At 39.8% G+C, this 22,911-nt stretch overlaps 1 protein-coding gene across 1 annotated transcript; it reads left to right on the plus strand.

Annotated features, from left to right (window-relative positions):
- The first annotated feature begins 1,449 nt into the window (after positions 1–1,449).
- On the plus strand, positions 1,450–12,226 carry LOC311294051 (myosin heavy chain, fast skeletal muscle-like). Its single transcript, XM_084414699.1, has 41 exons — positions 1,450–1,485; positions 1,737–1,776; positions 1,965–2,186; positions 2,306–2,449; positions 2,534–2,690; positions 2,812–2,839; positions 2,947–3,058; positions 3,213–3,305; positions 3,447–3,510; positions 3,604–3,702; positions 3,779–3,882; positions 3,965–4,103; positions 4,226–4,344; positions 4,441–4,590; positions 4,674–4,844; positions 4,936–5,236; positions 5,317–5,387; positions 5,537–5,624; positions 5,750–5,867; positions 5,962–6,085; positions 6,189–6,325; positions 6,421–6,676; positions 6,758–7,000; positions 7,106–7,282; positions 7,379–7,524; positions 7,618–7,708; positions 7,803–8,192; positions 8,276–8,402; positions 8,989–9,107; positions 9,194–9,390; positions 9,474–9,657; positions 9,767–9,932; positions 10,054–10,178; positions 10,283–10,591; positions 10,712–10,915; positions 11,002–11,127; positions 11,216–11,386; positions 11,523–11,627; positions 11,712–11,807; positions 11,885–12,016; positions 12,134–12,226. The coding sequence occupies exons 3-41, from the start codon at positions 1,980–1,982 to the stop codon at positions 12,152–12,154; spliced, it is 5,811 nt and encodes a 1,936-aa protein (XP_084270825.1). The 5' UTR covers positions 1,450–1,485; positions 1,737–1,776; positions 1,965–1,979; the 3' UTR covers positions 12,155–12,226.
- The last annotated feature ends 10,685 nt before the right edge of the window (positions 12,227–22,911 follow it).

Consider the following 22,911-nt stretch of genomic DNA (forward strand, 5'->3'; position numbering starts at 1 on the left):
TAAAGTATCGGTAATTTAAATGATATTATTTTAGATGTCAACAATAACTCATAACTCACTGCTTAAACCAATGAGCATTGTCGTCATAAAGTTCTTTCCCATACCGTTAGTCAGGAGTCATGACCTTTAGACGGGGAAAGCAACTGTGCCCGACTGCGAAATCTGGCACGACAAGAGAGTTTTTGGCATACTTCAGCATCAGTAGTGAAAGCCCAAGTACAAGTCTCTACGAAACAAAAAGGGGGGCGTTTCCAAATTTTGGGGTGTTTTTAACTATCCAAAGGTACAGAAGCCTAAAAGGCCATTAATTATTTAATTTTATTGTTTTCTCGTAATCGCAACTAAGATCACGAGAAAATAACTTATGTCAAGATCATAAAAAAAAAATAAAAAAATAAAAAAAAAATAATAATATATATATATATATATATATATATATATATATATTATATATAATATATATACATTATTATTCATCAAATTAATTTTTGTATAAACCAGACCAGGAGAGCTGAATTATCTTATCAGTGGAATGCAAACCATCCAAATAAAGCAATACAATATAAACATAAATAAAATATTATACATAAATAGAAAGTGTGCCCCTTAAAGATATTAGATCTAAGAAACATAGCTAAAAAAAACACATAAATGACTGTTTAGTTTAATAAATTTAATACATCTATCATAATTGGTATCACATAATATTGCAAATAATTTAATATAATAATGTTTAATACTAATAGCTAGTAAAATTGATAGTGGTTTAATAACCTTGTATTGTTTTTTGCTTTTTTATTGTTTTGCATTCCATTGTTAAATACATATACATAATATATTTAACTTTTTAGCTCTTGAAATAGTTGAAAAATCAAGTGTTTTTATTAATAATAATAATTTAAAAAAGCATTTTACACCATACATAAGGATCTTCACACATAGACCAATGTCGATGAAGCAACACATAACTTGAATACATGCCAAAAAATTTATGGTCCAGCAAGCCTAAAAAAAGACTCAACGTATTACCTCTGCTTCATGTGTCATATGTGCCAAACATGTTCTATACATTTTTTTAAAAATGTTTAAGGCCTCAGTGTACAATCTCTAAATACAATATGTAGCCTATGTATTGTTTCATAAATTGTTTTAGTTGAAGACAAAAATGTGTACACTTGTACACAACAGCTGTTGGTACATATTCTGCTAGAGGTTAGTAAAATAATTTTCTTTAAAGAATTCTAAAAAAAAATTGGCAATATATCCTAAAGTGGTAGTTATTTATTTACACCTTTACTGTTTCCATTTTCGCAAACACCAAATGGTTTATCAGATCGATTCCTTAACTTAGACTGACTCAAATAGCCATATTTGGCATTAGCCATATTTAACTTTTGCATTGCTGGCACAGCAAATGCAGTATAAAAACCAGGGGCAGGAGGGGAGACCTTTGCATTCAGAAGACCAGCCAAGTTTGCGTTTGTGGTGAGATGGTCATTCATTTCTTTGCAGGGAGTATGCAGTGATTAGATTAGGTTAGAGAACCATAGCATGTCTTTCTGTAGAATATTACTGTTGACATTTTGCATAGAAAACTATTCAGACAAAGAAATTAAGTGGAATTTAGATTTTCAAGTTGAACGTAATTAAAATGAAAATATTGAAGATATACGTTGCTAATAGTTTATAATAAATCTTTACTCACAGCTTTCATTTTCAATATCTTCATATTACAGGGTGCAGGGATTTCATCAGTACTTGTGGAAGATTGGAAAGGTAATTGATGTTAATGTCTGTAAATACAAGACTAGCAAAAAAAAAAAATATCTGTTCAGAAATCAAGGATAAAAAAGGATATTGTTTTTGGATTGACTGTAGGTAACCGTAATTCTAAGGATTATAGGGGAAAAAAAGCCACATTAATGTTATAAGAGTAATTTTTTCTTCTGATCTTTAAATTCCAGAAGTAAACCGCCACCATGAGTACGGACGCGGAGATGGCCATTTATGGCAAGGCTGCCATTTACCTTCGTAAGCCTGAGAAAGAGAGAATCGAGGCTCAGAGCAAACCATTTGATGCCAAGTCTGCCTGCTATGTGGCTGATGCAAAAGAGTTGTACCTCAAGGGAACAATCAAGAGCAAAGAGGGTGGCAAAGCCACAGTTATTTTGCTTGACACTAAGGAGGTATATTTTAAAAGATGCTCATATTGCACAATGTCCTACATATATATATATATATATATATATATATATATATATATTTATATATTGTCTATCTATTATCTGATTGATCACATTTATAGGAGAAAACAGTAAAGGAGGATGACGTCTACCCAATGAACCCTCCCAAGTATGACAAGATTGAGGACATGGCCATGATGACCCATCTCAATGAAGCCTCTGTGCTGTATAACCTCAAAGAGCGTTATGCTGCATGGATGATCTATGTAAGTTCTGAAACAAAATAAAAAAGCATTTAAGTGAATTTTGTCTGTGTTGTTGCAATCTGACCACATCTCTGCTCATTTCAGACCTACTCTGGACTCTTCTGCGCAACTGTGAACCCCTACAAATGGCTCCCAGTGTATGATGCAGAAGTGGTGTCTGCCTACAGAGGCAAAAAGCGTATGGAGGCCCCACCCCACATCTTCTCTGTCTCTGACAACGCATATCAGTTCATGCTGACTGGTAAGATCTGATTTAGGAGATCTGAATTAAATTGCTGAAATTGCTGATTTAAAAGTTGAAATTCACATTCACATATTTTTATAAAACAATTGCTTAAACATTATTTTCTTTGAATTAACAGACAGAGAGAACCAGTCTGTCCTGATTACGTATGTATCAAGCCTTCAATTAGAGTTGTTGAGAACAGTTACATTTTCCACTTGTGGAACTTCCACATGTCTTATCATCTTTTGTCTTCTGTTCTCTCATAAACCAGTGGAGAATCTGGTGCTGGAAAGACTGTGAACACCAAACGTGTCATCCAGTACTTTGCCACAGTTGCAGTGTCAGGTGGCGACAAGAAGAAAGAGAGTTCTGGCAAAATGCAGGTATGAGATATAAAACTACATACATTTTATTTTGAATGATGGTGATTTAAACTCATCTCACATGATATGTGAATTTGTGAAATGCCTATAAATAGTGTTTAGTCATTAAATAGAAAATAAATGAAAATAACTGAAAACCCTTCAAACATCACAGGGCTCTCTTGAGGACCAGATCATTGCTGCCAACCCTCTGCTTGAGGCTTATGGTAATGCCAAGACTGTGAGAAATGACAACTCCTCTCGTTTTGTAAGTTAACCACTTTTTATTTACATGTAGTTCAATTAGTCAGTTGTGTTGGATTTTTCTATCAAAAGATTTTGTTTTAATATTATCATCATTAATAATAATAATAATAATAATAATAATTTGTTATTTGGTTTTAAACAGGGTAAATTCATCAGAATTCACTTCGGTACATCTGGAAAACTGGCTAGTGCTGACATTGAGACATGTATGTGGACACGATTTCATTGATCCATCCTGAACATTTGTCTTTATCTGTCACTCTTCAGATGAATGTGACTCAAGTACATTCTCTCAACAGATCTGCTGGAGAAGTCTAGAGTGTCATTCCAGCTTCCAGATGAGAGAGGCTACCACATCTTCTACCAGATGATGACCAACCATAAGCCTGAGCTGATTGGTAGGTGCACATATTTCATTAAATGTTTCAGATAATATTGTAAGATGCTTTTTCATAAATGCTGTGTATTTTACAGAAATGACGCTCATCACCACCAACCCCTATGACTTCCCCATGTGCAGTCAGGGTCAGATCACAGTGGCCAGCATTGATGATAAAGAGGAGCTGGATGCTACTGATGTGAGTCATTGCTATTTGAATATTGACATATTCTATATAAATATGGCAAATCATAGATTTTATTCTTCTCTGTGATTTACAGAGTGCTATTGACATTCTGGGCTTTACTAATGAGGAGAAAATGGGCATCTACAAGTTCACTGGAGCTGTGCTTCATCATGGTAACATGAAGTTCAAGCAGAAGCAGCGTGAGGAGCAGGCTGAGCCTGATGGCACAGAGGGTGAGACTAAATTGTACTAATGTGTGTCATAACATGCATTGCTTTGAATGGAGAGATCCTTATTTCTATTTTCACAAAGAAAGGGGTGGTTTTAGTTTTCAAGGCAACTTTTTTAATTGCAGAGGCTGACAAAATCGCCTACCTTCTGGGTTTGAACTCTGCTGATATGCTGAAGGCTTTGTGCTACCCCAGAGTCAAGGTCGGAAATGAGTTTGTGACCAAAGGCCAAACCGTGCCACAGGTATAGTAACATTTCCAGCATGCCATGTGTTTAACCTAAAGTTCTGGCTAATTATTGCAGAAGCAGAATAAAATATCCACTCTATTCTACTTACAGGTGTACAACTCTGTTAGCGCCTTGGCCAAATCTATCTATGAGAGGATGTTCTTGTGGATGGTCATTCGTATCAACCAGATGTTGGACACAAAACAACAAAGAAACTTCTTCATTGGTGTGCTGGATATTGCTGGCTTTGAGATCTTTGATGTAAGAATGATTCTTTTCTCTCTTTTTAATGGCACATTGAGTGATATTCAGAAGTCAGTAAATGGTTCTGTTTCTTCATCCAGTTCAACAGCATGGAACAGCTGTGTATCAACTTCACCAATGAGAAACTGCAACAGTTTTTCAACCACCACATGTTTGTGCTGGAGCAAGAGGAGTACAAGAAGGAGGGCATTATTTGGGAGTTCATTGACTTCGGCATGGACTTGGCTGCTTGCATTGAGCTCATTGAGAAGGTTTTTACTAGTTTATGAACTTATTCATTTCCAATTTCTATGCTTGAAATCTTAAAATTGTAATAATTAAACAACATTCTTTTATAAACAGCCCATGGGTATCTTCTCCATCCTTGAAGAGGAGTGCATGTTCCCCAAGGCTACAGACACTTCCTTCAAGAACAAGCTATATGATCAGCATCTTGGCAAGAATAATGCTTTCCAGAAACCAAAGCCTGCCAAAGGCAAGGCTGAAGCCCACTTCTCCCTGGTTCACTACGCTGGAACTGTGGACTACAACATTTCTGGCTGGTTGGACAAGAACAAGGATCCACTGAATGATTCTGTTCTGCAGCTGTACCAGAAGTCTCCTGTCAAACTGCTGGCTACTCTCTACCCACCTGTTGTTGAGGGTATGTATTATGTACATAATTTTAACCAAACTTTGATTCGATTACTTTATATGTGTTATTTTGTCTCTTTATCTGAATAGAGACTGGTGGCGGCAAGAAGGGAGGCAAGAAGAAGGGTGGCTCCATGCAGACCGTGTCTTCACAGTTCAGAGTATGTGTTTGTTAAAGACCAAATGTGAATAATTATGCAATTGAAAGCAGTGACTGTACATGAGCTTCTTGACTATAGGTCAGAAAAATAATACATCAACAACTGAGAGAATGTGAGTAAGAATGCTAAATCTTTTCACGATTAAACAGGAGAACTTGGGCAAGCTCATGACAAACTTAAGGAGCACCCACCCTCACTTTGTGCGTTGTCTGATTCCCAATGAATCCAAGACTCCAGGTAAAGTAATAAAGGGCTTACAGATATTCTCACATTAAGACAATATTTAATGTTAATGTATGTATGTAATAATAATAATAACAACGTTAATTTACCAAGTTTATTACGTAAATTGTTCGTTATAGGTCTCATGGAGAACTTCCTGGTTATCCACCAGCTGAGGTGTAACGGTGTATTAGAGGGTATCAGAATCTGCAGAAAGGGCTTCCCCAGCAGAATCCTCTACGGTGACTTCAAGCAGAGGTATAAATGACACCACATGAAAATACAATTTCCTGTTGCAGACTTTTTATTTGAAGATATAAAACATTTTGATAAATCTTCCCATCTTCCATAGATACAAGGTGCTGAATGCCAGTGTTATCCCAGAGGGACAGTTTATTGATAACAAGAAGGCCAGTGAGAAACTCCTGGGATCCATCGACGTTGATCATGATGAGTACAGATTTGGAACCACAAAGGTTAATATTCAGCTTTACAACTTTCAAAGATTCAGTGATCATGATCATTTAACCTATACAGGTAAATCAATATATTTTGATTGGCTGTTTTACATGAATTCAGGTGTTCTTCAAAGCTGGTCTTCTGGGAACTCTTGAGGAGATGCGTGATGAGAAACTGGCTACTCTGGTCACAATGACTCAGGCTCTCTGCCGTGGTTACCTGATGAGGAGGGAGTTTGTAAAGATGATGGAAAGGAGGTGAGTATTGCATGAATAAAGGTGATATCAATAGTAACTGTACAAACGGTAAACAGTGACACTGGTTATGTCATTTAATGATGAATTATTCACAGGGAGTCCATTTACACCATCCAATACAACATCCGCTCATTCATGAATGTCAAACACTGGCCATGGATGAAGGTTTACTACAAGATTAAGCCTCTGCTGAAGAGTGCCGAAACTGAGAAAGAGCTGGCAAACATGAAAGAGGACTTTGCAAAATGTAAAGTAGATCTTGCCAAGGCTGAAGCCAAAAAGAAGGAGCTTGAAGAGAAGATGGTAGCACTGCTGCAAGAGAAAAATGATCTGCAGCTGCAAGTAGCATCTGTGAGTATTCTTGAATTGAATTTAGGCTCCATTAAATTGAGCAATGTTGTTTCCAATGATATAGCAATCTGTTATTAACAGGAATCTGAGAATCTCTCAGATGCTGAGGAGAGGTGTGAGGGTCTGATCAAAAGCAAAATCCAGCTTGAAGCTAAACTCAAAGAGACAACTGAGAGACTGGAAGATGAGGAAGAAATCAATGCTGAACTGACAGCCAAGAAGAGAAAACTGGAGGATGAGTGCTCTGAGCTGAAGAAAGACATTGATGACCTGGAGCTCACCTTGGCTAAAGTGGAGAAGGAGAAACATGCCACTGAGAATAAGGTTGGAGATTGAGTTGGTCTAAGATTAGATTTAATCTCTGTTAATATATAAGCTATATAAAATAGTTCAAATAAAATATAAGCTTATTTGGAAAAAATCATACAGGTTAAGAACTTGACTGAGGAAATGGCAGCTCAAGATGAGAGCATTGCCAAGCTTACGAAGGAGAAGAAAGCCCTCCAAGAGGCACATCAGCAGACACTGGATGATCTTCAGGCCGAGGAGGACAAAGTCAACACCCTGACCAAATCCAAGACAAAGCTTGAGCAGCAAGTTGATGATGTGAGTTTCTATTTAAACATGTCATTAATTCATTAAATCAACTATCTTTTTTGCTTTGATCAAAAATGATATATTTTATATAACATTGTCCTGTAGCTTGAGGGTTCCCTTGAACAAGAGAAGAAGCTCCGCATGGACCTGGAAAGAGCCAAGAGAAAGCTTGAAGGAGACCTGAAATTAGCCCAAGAATCCATCATGGACCTGGAGAATGACAAGCAGCAATCTGAGGAGAAAATAAAAAAGTAATTAAAGCATGAAATCTTTTAAAAACATTTAAAAACATTATTTGATGTGTTATTGTTTTTTACAAACTACTTATTGTTGAACAACCCCAGGAAAGATTTTGAAACAAGCCAGCTGCTTAGCAAGATAGAAGATGAACAATCTTTGGGTGCTCAACTCCAAAAGAAGATCAAGGAGCTTCAGGTATTTTTTTTTTTTTTTTTTTTTTTTTGAATGCTGTTAAAGGTAAAGGTAAAATATAGACTAATAAGATTTCATGAATTACTTTCCACCATAGGCTCGCATTGAGGAACTGGAGGAAGAGATCGAGGCTGAGCGCGCTGCTCGTGCCAAGGTTGAGAAGCAGAGAGCTGATCTCTCCAGGGAACTTGAGGAGATCAGTGAGAGGCTTGAGGAGGCTGGAGGAGCTACTGCTGCTCAGATTGAGATGAATAAGAAGCGTGAAGCTGAATTCCAGAAGCTGCGTCGTGATCTTGAAGAGTCCACCCTCCAGCATGAAGCTACTGCCGCTGCCCTCCGCAAGAAGCAGGCAGACAGTGTGGCCGAGCTGGGAGAGCAAATCGACAACCTGCAGCGTGTCAAGCAGAAGCTTGAGAAAGAGAAGAGTGAATTCAAAATGGAGATCGATGATCTTTCCAGCAACATGGAGGCTGTTGCCAAAGCAAAGGTTTGAGAATGTTGTTTTTTAAAAATTGGAAATATAACAAATGTGGTTAAGATTCTTAAGAATCAAATCGATTGTGTTTACAGGCTAATCTTGAGAAGATGTGCCGCACACTTGAGGACCAACTTAGTGAAATTAAGTCCAAGAATGATGAGAACATTCGCCAGATAAATGACCTCAGTGCTCAAAGAGCAAGACTTCAAACTGAAAATGGTAAATTATGGCACAATATCTCAAAAATATCAAACAAAATAATACAGCATTTTATTTTCTCCACTAACAAATGCAGATAAACAATTAGTGTAAGTAAATCATCCTCCATGTAACATATTCACATGATCCTTTGACCTCATTCTCAATGCTCATTTATTATGTTTTTATAAAATAAATGAAGTGAAGTGACATGAAGGCCAAGTATGGTAACTCGTTCTCAGAATTTGTCCTCTGCATTTAACCCATCCAAGTTAGTGCTAGCACATTAGGAGCTATGAGTAGTGAACACATCAGCAACACACATACACGGAGCAGTGGGCCGCCATTCACTGCGGCGCCCAGGGAGCAATTGACTAGAGGCCTTAGTTAGGTGCCTTGCTCAAGGACACCTCAGTAATTTCCTGCTGGTATTGAGAATCAAACCTGTGACCTTTGGGTTAAAAGTCCGAATCTCTGACTATTAGGTCACAACTGCATCATATGATGATGTAATCAATGTCCCCAGCCTAATTGTGTAGCAAATGCTTTTCTCATATTATTAAATGGTTTATTTTGAATAGAGCTGACATAGTGAAAATTTTAACAGGTGAGTTTGGCCGTCAGCTGGAGGAGAAGGAGGCTCTGGTTTCTCAACTCACCAGAGGCAAACAAGCTTTCACTCAGCAAATTGAGGAGCTTAAGAGGCATATTGAAGAGGAGGTTAAGGTAAGACAGCATAATCAATACATGCACATACTTGTCAATTACTTTACTGTAGAGAAAAGCTAATATTATGTGACTTTGTCTCCTAGGCTAAGAACGCACTGGCCCATGCTGTGCAATCAGCCCGTCATGACTGTGACCTGCTCCGTGAGCAGTTTGAGGAAGAGCAAGAGGCAAAGGCTGAGCTGCAGCGGGGAATGTCAAAGGCCAACAGTGAGGTTGCTCAGTGGAGAACCAAATATGAAACTGATGCCATCCAGCGCACTGAGGAGCTTGAAGAGTCCAAGTATGTATATTATTGTATACAATTTTACATTTTCACAGCTATTTTATAGATTAGAATTCAAAATAATATGTATTACTTAACAGGAAGAAGCTGGCTCAGCGTCTGCAAGAGGCAGAGGAACAAATTGAGGCCGTTAACTCCAAATGTGCATCTCTGGAGAAGACCAAACAGAGACTCCAGGGTGAGGTGGAAGACCTCATGATTGATGTGGAGAGGGCCAATGGTTTAGCTGCTAACCTTGACAAGAAACAGAGGAACTTTGACAAGGTAAAAAAAAAAAAAAGTCTTTCTGTGATATTAACTTCAAAAAGTAGTCTGGGCTTTTTCAGCATGCTACAAGTTAAATGAACCTGATCCTGAAATATCTCCACCAAAGGTCCTGGCAGAATGGAAGCAGAAATATGAGGAAGGTCAGGCAGAGCTGGAAGGTGCCCAGAAAGAGGCTCGTTCACTCAGCACTGAACTGTTCAAGATGAAGAACTCCTATGAGGAGAGTCTGGATCAGCTGGAGACCCTAAAGAGAGAGAACAAGAATCTGCAGCGTAAGAATGAAACCGACTGAGAAACGAAGAATGAAAAGACTTCAATGTTCTAATTCTAAATGAGATTTACAAAGTAAACACATGTGATTATGATTACAGATCATATTTTTTCTTTCTATAGAGGAGATTTCAGATCTGACAGAGCAGATAGGTGAGACTGGTAAGAGCATCCATGAGCTGGAAAAGGCCAAGAAGACAGTGGAGACTGAGAAGTCAGAGATTCAGACCGCCCTGGAAGAAGCCGAAGTGAGTATCTGAAGATCAATATGGAATTCTTGCTAGAACCATCACACTATGTTGTTAATGAATAAATTTATTTTGATATTTAAATGTTGCTTTATTTGTCATAGGGTACACTGGAGCATGAGGAGTCCAAGATTCTTCGAGTCCAGCTTGAGCTAAACCAGATCAAGGGAGAGATTGACAGGAAGCTTGCAGAGAAGGATGAGGAGATGGAGCAGATCAAGAGGAACAGCCAGAGAGTCATTGAATCCATGCAGGGCACTCTGGACTCTGAAGTCAGAAGCAGGAATGATGCCCTGAGAATCAAGAAGAAGATGGAGGGAGACCTTAATGAGATGGAGATTCAGCTGAGTCACGCCAATCGCCAGGCTGCTGAGGCCCAGAAACAGCTCAGGAACGTTCAGGGACAACTCAAGGTATTTGATTTCTGTTCGACTTTGTGATGTATTAATATGTTTGTATAATCTAACTTTTGTTAGGTTAAGGTCACCAGAAAGCACATTGAAAGCTCATTCTAAAGCTATTGTTATGTTCAGGATGCCCAACTGCACCTTGATGATGCCCAGAGAGGACAGGACGACATGAAGGAGCAGGTGGCCATGGTGGAGCGCAGAAACACTCTGATGCAGTCTGAGATTGAGGAGCTGAGAGCTGCTCTGGAGCAGACAGAGAGAGGCCGCAAAGTGGCTGAACAAGAGCTGGTGGACGCCAGTGAGCGTGTTGGGCTGCTGCACTCTCAGGTAAGGGCATTTTTTGTTTTACAATGAAATTAAGGAAATTGAGAGCACCATTTAAATTGTCCAAACTGTTGCTTTCAATTTTGTAGAACACAAGTCTTCTGAACACCAAGAAGAAGCTTGAGGCTGACCTTGTTCAGATCCAGAGTGAAGTTGATGACACTGTACAGGAAGCCAGAAATGCAGAGGATAAAGCTAAGAAGGCCATCACTGATGTGAGCAACAGTAGCTGCCAAATGTTTCAAAAGACACTTGTGTACTAAAAAAATGTGGATCTAATGACTTTCTGTATTAATGCAAAAGGCTGCAATGATGGCAGAAGAGCTGAAGAAGGAGCAGGACACCAGTTCTCACCTTGAGAGGATGAAGAAGAATCTGGAGGTCACAGTGAAGGACCTGCAGCACCGTCTGGATGAGGCTGAGAATCTGGCCATGAAGGGAGGAAAGAAACAACTCCAGAAACTGGAGTCAAGAGTAAGATTGCCTTTATTCTGATGTTCGCCTGTATTCTAATGTTCACAGTCTTGATGTGGACAGTGTGAAGTCTCTAAACATCTTTAAACAACTTTTGGAGTGAAATGAGTTTAATAATATCTCCCACTCTCTATAGGTCCGTGAGCTTGAGGCTGAAGTTGAGGCAGAGCAGAGACGTGGAGCTGATGCTGTTAAAGGTGTCCGCAAATATGAGAGGAGAGTCAAGGAGCTCACCTACCAGGTACAAAAAAAAAAAAGTGTTATAAAATTCAGGTCACTATAATTATGATTATGTTCTAGTCTGATCCTTGTTCATTATCTGCAGACTGAGGAGGATAAGAAGAACCTCAACAGACTGCAGGATCTGGTTGACAAGCTTCAGCTGAAGGTCAAGGCTTATAAGAGACAGGCTGAAGAAGCTGTGAGTATCTCATTTGAGAACTGTAAACACCCTGTGAACATATTAAGTTCCTGATCTAAACGGATGTGACTTTGCAGGATGAACAAGCAAACACTCACCTGTCCAAGTTGAGAAAGGTGCAGCATGAGCTTGAGGAGGCTGAGGAGCGTGCTGACATTGCTGAGTCTCAGGTCAACAAGCTCAGAGTCAAGAGCCGTGATGCTGGGAAGGTAATTTTTCTCAAATGATTTTTCAGATATGCTTACATTTTAAAGCTTTTATTTGACCATAAATTGTTCCATTTTATATTCGTACAGATATTTTTATTTGTGTACCTTTTTTTTCAGAGCAAAGAGGCAGCAGAGTGAAAATCTTCACATTCACTGTCACAAGCTCCCATTTGTCTCTGAAAAGGTGCAATTGCTCAATAAAACATTATATTCATCAAGCTCTCTTTTATTTCCATTGCTTTTTTTTCATTCTCTTCTCCATACATCCTGATGGATTTTTTTCATGTGTATTACATTTATATTCATATACAGCAATCTCCTCAAATGAGACCTAATTATAGCTTCAACAAAAATTTTTTTATATAACAATGAGCTTTTAACCAGTATAACTACTAATTACAACAAATCAACTTCCACTAATTAAATACTGAAGTAAATTATTCTCAATAACACAACCTAGGCATGTAAAAAAAAAAAAAAACCTTGAATTATTTCTTACCACTGAATTGCACAGTGTAGCGGTGGACATCCTCCTTTGCATTTTAGTTATTAAACAAACACCTTTAGGTTACAAATACTAACATTATGTTCTGTTCAATTATGTCAGATCTTTCTATTGTGAATTACTTTAAATTGTATAAGCTCTCAAATTTCTCTTCTTGCTCCCCTGGTTTAATTTTTTTTTTCCCATCCGAGAAACGTTGGAGTTATAGCAATCTAGAATCTAGGTCAAATATTGTGATCTTTCTTTTTAAATAGCTATACATCAACAGAGAAAAAAACATTCAATTATTAGTCCCAAATAAGTGAGCCAAATAAGTAACTTTCTTTTTTAGTCTTTAAAGATGCTTTTACAGTACAGTAAAGTCTAAAAATAAAATGTACAGTTTACACTTTGAAAGTTCAGATTACTACATATGCACAACATGTAAAAACTTGTACAGGCAAATTAAAAATTATTAGACTCCTAATGAATTATTCAACAAAAAATGATGTATGAGTTTAATTAGTACGACCAAAGACTTGTCAGTTTGTGACAATATGAGTTATTTTATTTCATGATAATGCTATATATATATATATATATATATATATATATATATATATATATATATATATATATGTATATATATATATATATGTATATATATATATATATGTATATATATATATATATATATATATATGTGTGTATATATTAGGGATGTAATGTAACAGCTCACAAATTTCGTTCGGTTCGATACAACAGATCTCGCAGCGATTACTTCTGTGGCGAATTCAAATGCTTTCTTTACTGGATCTCTTAGCGCTGTGTAGTAACAGTGTTGCTTGACCAAGATCGGCTCGCTCTGCACTGACATTGATGGTCCAAACTAATAAACAGTTTCGTGCTGCTTTCATTACGTTTACCAATTGATTTTGGGCAACGTTGTGGTGGTCGCGCCAGCGTGACTGATAACAAAATTTTCGTCGCACCGGCAGGAAAAATGGTCCAACGAATCGTTCGGTTTGTAATGCATACTGAACCAAAAGCCTCCTATTGAATCATTCAATATGAATACGTGCAGGGACGGACTGGGGCTAAAAAACAGCCCTGGACTTTCTCCCAAATAGGCCCATCATCCGGCCATTCGCCTCTAGCCGTGTGCGACAGACACTAGCCAGGATGTCCTGATACTATGCCACAATACTGTAGCCTATCAGACAAGGTATTCACAGCAAGTAACATCTCAAAACCAATGATGATAATTGGGGTTGTGTTTATTAATGAAGCCTCAGCCTTCAAATAAAAACAAAAAATGTACAATGCCATAAAATACAAATAATGAAATGTTACTGGCTACAGTAACCCCAAATTACACAAACTTGTAATTATAAAACATATAGTTACTATATACCAGGGGTCTCCAACCTTTTTGTGTGCGAGGGCTACCTCAAGGGATAAAATAATCTAGAAGGAATTTTTATTTGTTATACTCCAATATTTATTATACATAACATGGTGAAGCTTTTTTACTTTTCACCATCATATGGGAAATAATAAAATATCTTGATATTCTGGTTCAGACAAAAATTATGAAAATTTATAGATTTTTTTGTTGATTTTCTATAAACCTATTGTATGTGTTATCAAAAACATTAGCCCAAACATTTAGTATAAATATAAATGAAAAAATAAATAAATAAACTGCCATAACTTCTAAACAAAAACATTAGCCTACTGCATTACATTTAATACATTTATACATGACTATATTAATATAACAGCATTTTTAATATGAACACAGGCACATTTCTGCCAAAAAAGTTTGTTTTACTAAAGTTAATTCATAAGTTGTGGTGTGAAATGGTTTGTTCTTGGAACAATGTTTCCCCTGTTTTTTTGTTTTTGTTTTTTTGTCAATATGTTGAGAATATCAGCGCTGTTTCATCTGGCTTTTTACAAGCTTAAATCACATAGTCATCTGTGGGTTTATAATAGAGAGAGAATTCTGCGCTGAATTGAAATGCTTCTCAGTGGATCGCGCAGCTCTGTGTAATAATGTTCGCGTGATCGAGATCAGCCCGCACAGCTGTTTTGTCCGCGATCGCTGTTTTTTAGGCCGAGCTGATAATGCACTGCTCAGATCAAACAAGTTTTGTTCCGCTTTTTAAGCGTGTGCCATTTGATGTTTCTCATACGAAACGCGAATGACAGCGTATAATCAAAGAGAGTTGGGTAATTTTGGCAAAAATTCAAATTGAAACGTTTAGTTGAAAAGGTCGCAAAATTATACCATTTATTCGAAGTCTGGAACCCCGACGACAAGTTGGGGCTATTTATAAAATGTGTTTAGCAGGCAACTCACAGGCACCACGCTGGAGACCACTGCTATTCAAATATAATGTAAGCAAATTTAAAAGTGCAGCCTTATAAAACTAACGTTATGTCAGTGGAAATAGGCCGACTCTTCTTCCTCAGTTGTTGTTTTTTACACGTAGCATAAGTGATCATATTAGTGCCCCTGCTGTTGGCTGTTAATATTGCTTTATTAGACTTTTTTTTTTTTCTGCCGACGGCCCTTGGTTGGACGGCCGTTCTGGACTTTTCCAGAACGCACAGATTGTCAATCCGTCCCTGAATACGTGTATCGTTACACCCTTGTTTTTATTGATTGTATGGATTACTGCTGGCTGTGAAACAAATTGCCCCTTGGGGATAATAAGTTGACCAAACCAAACCCTTAATATGTTTCATATATATATATATATGAATATATGAATATGAATATTTTTCTTACACAAACTCATCGTTTTGCTTCGGAGGGCCTTTATTAACCGCTGGAGCTGTGTGGAGTTCTTTTATGATGGATGGATGGATGCACTTTCTTTTAGCTTCAAACTAATGGTTACAATGCACTGCCATTATAAAGCTCGGAAGTGTCAGGGTGTTTATTAATGTCCACTTACTACATCATTTGTCAGCGAGTGTGAAAAATTGGGGACCTCTTTGGGCGCATTCAGCCTTTCATTTTGAAAATGGCAATGGAAAGCTTGTAAGACTTGTTAAAAATGCCAGGGGAGCACCACTTCAAATTGTTAACAAGTTTATAATGAGTAAAACTCTTCCCATTTTAGCTAGCACAGACACAATCAGCGAGAGCGTACTCGAGTTTTGTAAAGATGTGACTGAAACAAACAGACTTGAGCATTCTGACTCAGTTGGTGATGTCTGTTTACTTGGCTCTGCTGCAGTTTTGACACTCAGTTTTGAGGAGGAAGTTGCTGTGAGGCAAATTGTTCAAAACATGCCTATCGGTATAGAGTGTAACGTTTACTGCCGACTAATAGTGAACACTGAGGTCATTCACTCCACAGATTACCTTAAACCAGTCAGGTCAAATGACAATGTAGTTGTCTTGAAGGATGGAACATTTGGCATTGTCAGCAAGATCTTAACTTTGAGAATTGAAGAGTCAGAGAGATGCATTGTGCTGATAAAAGAAATATGTCCTGTTGATGTGCCCCTTTTGCAGAATGGAAGATCAAGGGTTTTTCTTCCTCACATTTTAGTATGCTCTTCTAATTTTGGTCAGTTACAGGCAGTTTCACCAACCGAAATAGTGAACAAATGCTTGCACATTAACTTCACCAACGAAAAATACATCTGCATGTTTCCTAACACTATTGAAAGGGACATTTAATCTAATTGAAAATATAAACAAGACGCTCTACTTTACTAAACAGTAGCTAGGTGCAAAAACAATTATTTTAAATAATTACAGTATGTTAGCATTTTATTTCAACTACAGTATTTTATTGCATTTTACCTATGGTATTTAGCATTTAAAGGTGCATATATACTCTGTATTTTTTGTCTTAACTATGTATGAATTATATTTTTTGAATATCTGTTTGCCTATTTAACTTAATATTTAAAATGGCATATTTACGCTGTATTGCTTTGCTTTGTATTCTTACCTATGAATTGTAATTATTTTTTACATTTGATTCATTTTATGTTTAATTTTTTTAATATCTGTTTACATATTTAACTTAGTATTAAAAATTGCATATTCACTAGGCATTTGATCTGTATTTATTTTCATCTTACTTGTGTATGAAGTATGATCATTTTTCATCATTCAACTGTTTAATTGTCTTTAATATAGCAATTTCACAAATTACTCAAAGCATATTTTACATTAAATGTACGGTGGCGAGAGCTCAACGCGCTGCAACTGAAGAAAACACATGCAAATTAGAAAAACACCAGCAAATTAAGAAAACTTCATCAGTTTGACAACACACTGCAAATACTCACAATTCATAGACGTATTGCAGATGAGCAAACACTAACTAAAAAATAGTCCCAGATGTAACACGCACATCAAATAGACATCACAGAGATGTACGTGTGCTATCAGAAATGGTTCCACCAGCTCATCCAGGTCCCCACCAGGTTAGCCAAACTGGTCCACCAGCTCATATGGTCCCCACCAGCTGGTCCAAGCTGGTCCACCAGCTCATCCAGGTCCCCACCAGCTGGTCCAAGCTGGTCCACCAGCTCATCTAGGTCCCCACCAGCTGGTCCAAGCTGGTCCACCAGCTCATCCAGGTCCCCACCAGCTTGGACCAGCTAATGACCAGCTTGGACCAGCTAATGACCAGCATGGACCAGCTAATGACCAGCTTGGACCAGCTAATGACCAGCTAATGACCAGCTTGGACCAGCTAATGACCAGCTTGGACCAGCATGGACCAGCTAATGACCAGCTTGGACCAGCTACCAGCTTGAGCTGGTATTAGCTGCTCAAGCAAGCTAACAATCTGATGAGGTATTTTGCACTGTAAAATCACCCTACCATAGCCTAATAAGAATCTTCGGCAAAGTTACACTGAATTATTTTATGTATACATAAAATAATTCAGTGTAACTTTGCCGAAGATTCTTATTAGGCTATGGTAGGGTGATTTTACAGTGCAAAATACCTCATCAGATTGTCCTACCAGTATGAAATAAACGGGTAGGATGATTTTACAGTGCAAAATACCTCGTCAGATTGTCCTACCAGTATGGAATACATTTATGAAATAAATTTATGATTTATTGGTTATTATGTCCACTTCCTATTGTAAATAATTCAAATGTCCACACGAGTCTCAGGGTTCAAGGAATACTTTGTATTGTTACAATCGTGCAGCAGCTAACATACAGGCAAGTGTTCAAACTCAAAACTCCCCGCAACCGCCCCAGTCTCCTAGGGCAACGCCCCCGCGTGCGTACGTAACAGAATGCCCTTAAAGCTATAAAGTCACATTTACATGTGCACATTATATGACATCTCCCCTTTTAAGTTTTGTTTCTTTCTCTGAGGATACACAAGATACCGAAGATATCCTGACTGTTCCTATAACTGAACATTTGAACAGTACTGCACTTGATTAAACAGTAAGGCACTAGTATCAGTAGGCTTAACTCATCAAACATAACTCTGTGCCATATATAAACGAGCATTAGAACATAAGCTCTCTTCGGAGTGTAAACTTTTCAGTCCACAAAATCAACAAACATTTCCTTTGTCATCTTTTCCCCTCCCCACAGTGCATGGCTCCAAAGGTGAACAAAATAGCCACACCTTCACAGATTCAACCTTTCAACGGGTTTACTCAGTCTACCAGACCGGGTATGGACAAGTCCAGTCTGAGTCTCTGGCGGTTTGAGACTGGGGGTTGGTGATGCGGTGTCAGCGAAGACTGCGGGGTCAGGCTGCTGTGTGGCAGCACCTTGCTGTAGTCCATCTGGAGCTAAAGGGTGAGTGTCTCCAGCTGCCGGAGGAATATGCTGCAAGTGACGCCGGTTGCGTCTCAAAGTTGCTCCCTGAGGTGTTTCAATAACAAAGGAGCGTGGTGTGATGCTGTCTCCCGTGACAACGGCAGGTGTTCTCCAGGCTTTCTGATGATCCAGCTTCATGAGGACGGGATCACCTGGCTTTAAAGAAGGCAAGGGCCTAGCTCCATGGCGCTGATTAAAGTAGAATGCTTGTTTCCCCTTTTCTCATGCATCCTTAGTCCTGACCGTTTCCAGATCAGGCCATCGGGGCTGTAGATTTGCCTCCAGTGTTGGAAGGGTTGTCTTTATCTTCCGGCCCATGAGTAGCTCTGCCGGGCTCACGCCTGTGGTGGTGCAAGGCGTTGACCGAAAGCACATAAGGGCAAGCAGAGGGTCTTTCTGCGTCAAGATTTTTTTTAGCGGTCTGAACCCCTCTCTCTGCATGTCCGTTCCCTTGAGGGTTGTGTGGACTAGAAGTGATGTGTATAAAGTCAAACTCTCTTGCAAAGTCTTTAAATTCATGACATGAAAACTGAGGCCCATTGTCAGACACGACCTCATCTGGACAGCCAAATCTTGCAAACACTGTCTTCAACTTCAAGATTACCTGCGAGGCAGTGGTTGTCGGCAGGTGAAGTATTTCCAGGAACCGGGAAAAATAGTCAGACACGACAAGGTAAGTGTGTTTGTTATGATCACACAGGTCCATAGCAAGTCTCTTCCAAGGCCGGTCAGGAAGGGGGGTAGAGATGAGAGGTTCTTTCCGCTGGCTGGGTTTCATCTCACGGCATACCTGACAGGACTGGACCTTTTGTTGGATTGCTGATGAGATGCTGGGCCACCATACAGACGCATGGGCTCGCTCTCTACACTTTGTCAAACCTTGGTGTCCGTCATGTATTCGGTTCAGGATGTCATTTCTCAGCACATCAGGAATCACCATACGGCTGCCTCTGATGACGATCCCATTGCATTCAGATAATTCAGCTTTCATGGGAAAATACTCTCTGATTGCTGCTGGGACGTGGCCTATGTAATCTGGCCACCCTGACTTTATGTACTGCAACACCAGTTGAAGGTTACAGTCGGCTGCCGTAGCTGTCTTTATGGCCTCAAGCTTACGTGGGGTTGCAGGCAGGGCGTCTACAACGGCTGCTATATAGCACGCTACGTCTGAGTGAGTGTCAGTCTCCGTTTCCAGGCACTGTAGTGGACTCCGTGAGAGTGTGTCGGCCACTGTTAAGGTCTTCCCTGTTGCATATTCGGCCATCGGTTTAAATCTCATAAGTCTCATGAGTAGTCTTTGGCACCGTATTGGCACGTTGTCCAGGTCTTTCTGATTCATGAGGGGCACCAGAGGTTTGTGGTCGGTGACCAATTTGAAGCTCTCAAGGCCACACAGATACTTTCCAAATTTCTCACAGGCCCAGACGCTCGCCAAACACTCCTTCTCAATCTGTGCATATCTGGTCTCGGCATCAGACAGGCGACGTGAGCAGTATGCCACAGGTTTCCATTCCCCTTCATGTAGCTGCAACAGTACTCCGCCTATGCCATAACTGCTGGCGTCAGCTGAGACAGCAGTAGGCCGGTTCACATCATAGAACTTCAGGACTGGAGAAGTGGACAGGATGTCTTTAATCCGCTGGAATGCCTCCTGCTGAGAATGGTCCCATGTCCATACTGACTTGGACTTTAACAGGTCATAAAGTGGCTGACACACAGTAGACAAATTTGGAATGTATCTCCCCAAGTAATTGAACATGCCCAAAATACGCTTTAGGTCTGGCACGTTCTGTGGTGGTGGGAGCTCGCGGATTGCCTTGACTTTTTCAGGGTCGGGCCTCACACCTGATTTGTCAATGACATGACCCAAGAAGTGAAGCTGGTCCTGCCTAAACTTACATTTTTCTTTGTTTAGCTTCAGGCCGGCTGACTCGATCCTTTCCAGCACCTTGCTGAGACGTTGGTCGTGCTGTTCTGGAGTATCTCCATACACGAGGACATCATCCATGAAGATAGCCACGCCTACCAGGCCATTGAGGGTCTCTGTCATTTTGCGTTGGAAGATTTCCGGAGCACTTGTGATTCCGAATGGGAGTCTTTTAAACGCATATCTCCCAAAGGGTGTTATGAAGGTGGTTAATTTGGTGCTTTCAGGGTGCAGAGGTATCTGCCAAAACCCGGAGGCGGCATCCAGTGACGTGAACATGGTTGTGCCACTGAGTTTAGCAGTAATTTCCTCAGCAGTTGGAAGGACGTACCTCTCTCTCCTTACAGCCTCGTTTAACCTCTTCAAATCAACACAGATGCGCACCTTCCCATTTTTCCTTGGAACTGGCACCATAGGCGCACACCAGTCAGTGGGCTCAGTCACAGGCTCAATCACCTCATTTTCCTCCATGCGTTTTAATTCCTCTTTTACTTTTTGCAGTAGAGGCAACGGGACACGACGAGCAGTGTGCACTGTGTATGGCTCAGCATTATCTCTTAACAGGATTTTAACAGGTTCGGTTTTGAGTGTTCCGTGCTCACCGAATGCTGTGTGGACTTCCTCGACACGTTTCACAAGCCCCATGGTCATTGCAGTGGCTCTGCCTAGCAGATTGTTCACGTTGCGGCCACCGACGACGTATACTGGAAAACAGTATGGCTTTCCCTTATATTCTGTGCTGGCTTGGAACTTTCCTAAACAGTCCAACTGACCACCTGGACTGCACAGTGTGATATTAGATGGCTCCAATTTCTTATCGGGAACTAGTTTGTTGAACAGCTCTGCTCCCATAATGTTTACATCTGCACCTGTGTCAATTTTGAATTTGACCGGTGTTGTTCCAATTGTAAACTGTATTGTCCATCGTTCATCACTTCTGTTTTCATTTGTGACTGCACCCAGGAAGTATGGTGTCTGTGAAACAGTCTCTGTCACTTCTCTGACTGATTTACTATAACATTTCTTTTCCCAGTGACCCACCTTCTTACACTTGTTGCATGTGGAGTTCTTGGCTGGGCACCTTTCCGGATCTCTATGTTTCAATTTTCCACATTTTCCACAGTTTGAGTATCCTTGATCATTTTCTCTCTTTTTAGGTTTCCACTTGGGCTTTCCTCTGTCTAATCCTCTCCCGCGGATTTCCTGTACTGCTGCATGTGACTCCCCCTGCAGGTGAACTTGGAGTGCAACCTCCTCAGACTGGCGAACAGTTGTAATCGTTTGGGCAAGTGTAAGATCAGCCATTAGCTGCAATTTACGTGACAAATCCTTGTCCAAAATGCCCACAACAATGCGGTCGCGGATGTGTTTGTCTCTATTTACACCAAAGTCGCAGTGTTCTGATAGCTCATAAAGGGCTCTGATAAACATTTCAGCTTTCTCACCAGGCCGCTGCGATCTCTGGTGAAAACAGGCGCGCTCGTGAATCACGTTGCGTTTAGGATAGAAGTATGCGTCGTATTTTCCCAACACAACGTCAATCTTCTTCTCATCCCCCTCCGTCTCAAATGTGAAAGACTTGAAAATGTTTTCAGCCTCAGGCCCCATGGCATAAATCAGCGAACTGACCTGCACTTCGCCATCCTCTTTACTCAGTTTAGTGGCCAGCCGAAATCGCAGGAAACGTTGCTTCCAGTCTGCCCATTCATTTGGATGATCAAAAGCGAAACTTTCCGGAGGATGAAACTTGGCCATCTTTTCAGTGAAGCAATGTGTCCGTCAAACGCTTCTGACACCATGTAAATAATTCAAATGTCCACACGAGTCTCAGGGTTCAAGGAATACTTTGTATTGTTACAATCGTGCAGCAGCTAACATACAGGCAAGTGTTCAAACTCAAAACTCCCCGCAACCGCCCCAGTCTCCTAGGGCAACGCCCCCGCGTGCGTACGTAACAGAATGCCCTTAAAGCTATAAAGTCACATTTACATGTGCACATTATATGACACCTATAAATAACGGTGACCTGTGTTGTGAATTAATTAGAATAGAAATGTTTAATAATCATCTTTAATAATAACAGAAACAGTTTAGTCATTTATAAGGTTGTTCAGCTTTAAGAAAAGTCTACCCATAATGCATAGTGGGCGAGAGCGCGCAGATAGAAAAAAAAAGAAGTGAGATTGACTCCATGTGTGTTCGCTGTATATGTATACTCCTGTTCAAACTTCAGTAAAGAGTTCGTTTATTTTAATTCAAGTCGTCAGTGGTCATTACTGCTTGTTAAGGAAGAAAAGACACGACAATCTTTGGTGCCGAAACCCGGGATAACTTGCAGACAACATCCGAAATGGCGGAGCGACTTGAAAGACTACACAGAAAACGGAGAGCTGTAAGCGGTTCCACGACGAGACTTTTGCAAGACATAGAAACAGAGGTTGGCAAAGATGATCCGATTGTTGACAGATTATGTGAACTGTTAGCCCTGTTATCTGCAAAAGAGGAAACGCTGCTGGAGTTAGATCGCGAAATAGAGGAGTGTACAGAAATGGATGATTTGGAAAATGAAGTTGTTGATGCGGAGGAGTATGGAGAGCGAGTCATCAGCACGAAAGCTCGCGTGCGGCGCGTGATGCAGAGAATCCGGGA

Source organism: Rutilus rutilus (genome assembly GCF_951802725.1).
Source record: "Rutilus rutilus genome assembly, chromosome: 7".
Classification (NCBI taxonomy): Eukaryota; Metazoa; Chordata; class Actinopteri; order Cypriniformes; family Leuciscidae; genus Rutilus; species Rutilus rutilus.

Bases quoted from the DNA above. Each gene is read 5' to 3' on its own strand.
- LOC311294051 (XM_084414699.1), top strand. From the start codon at position 1,980: ATGAGTACGGACGCGGAGATGGCCATTTATGGCAAGGCTGCCATTTAC. The intron at 6,326-6,420 runs GTGAGTATTGCA...AATTATTCACAG, and splicing joins GTAAAGATGATGGAAAGGAG to GGAGTCCATTTACACCATCC. The intron at 9,933-10,053 runs GTAAGAATGAAA...TTCTTTCTATAG, and splicing joins AGAGAACAAGAATCTGCAGC to AGGAGATTTCAGATCTGACA.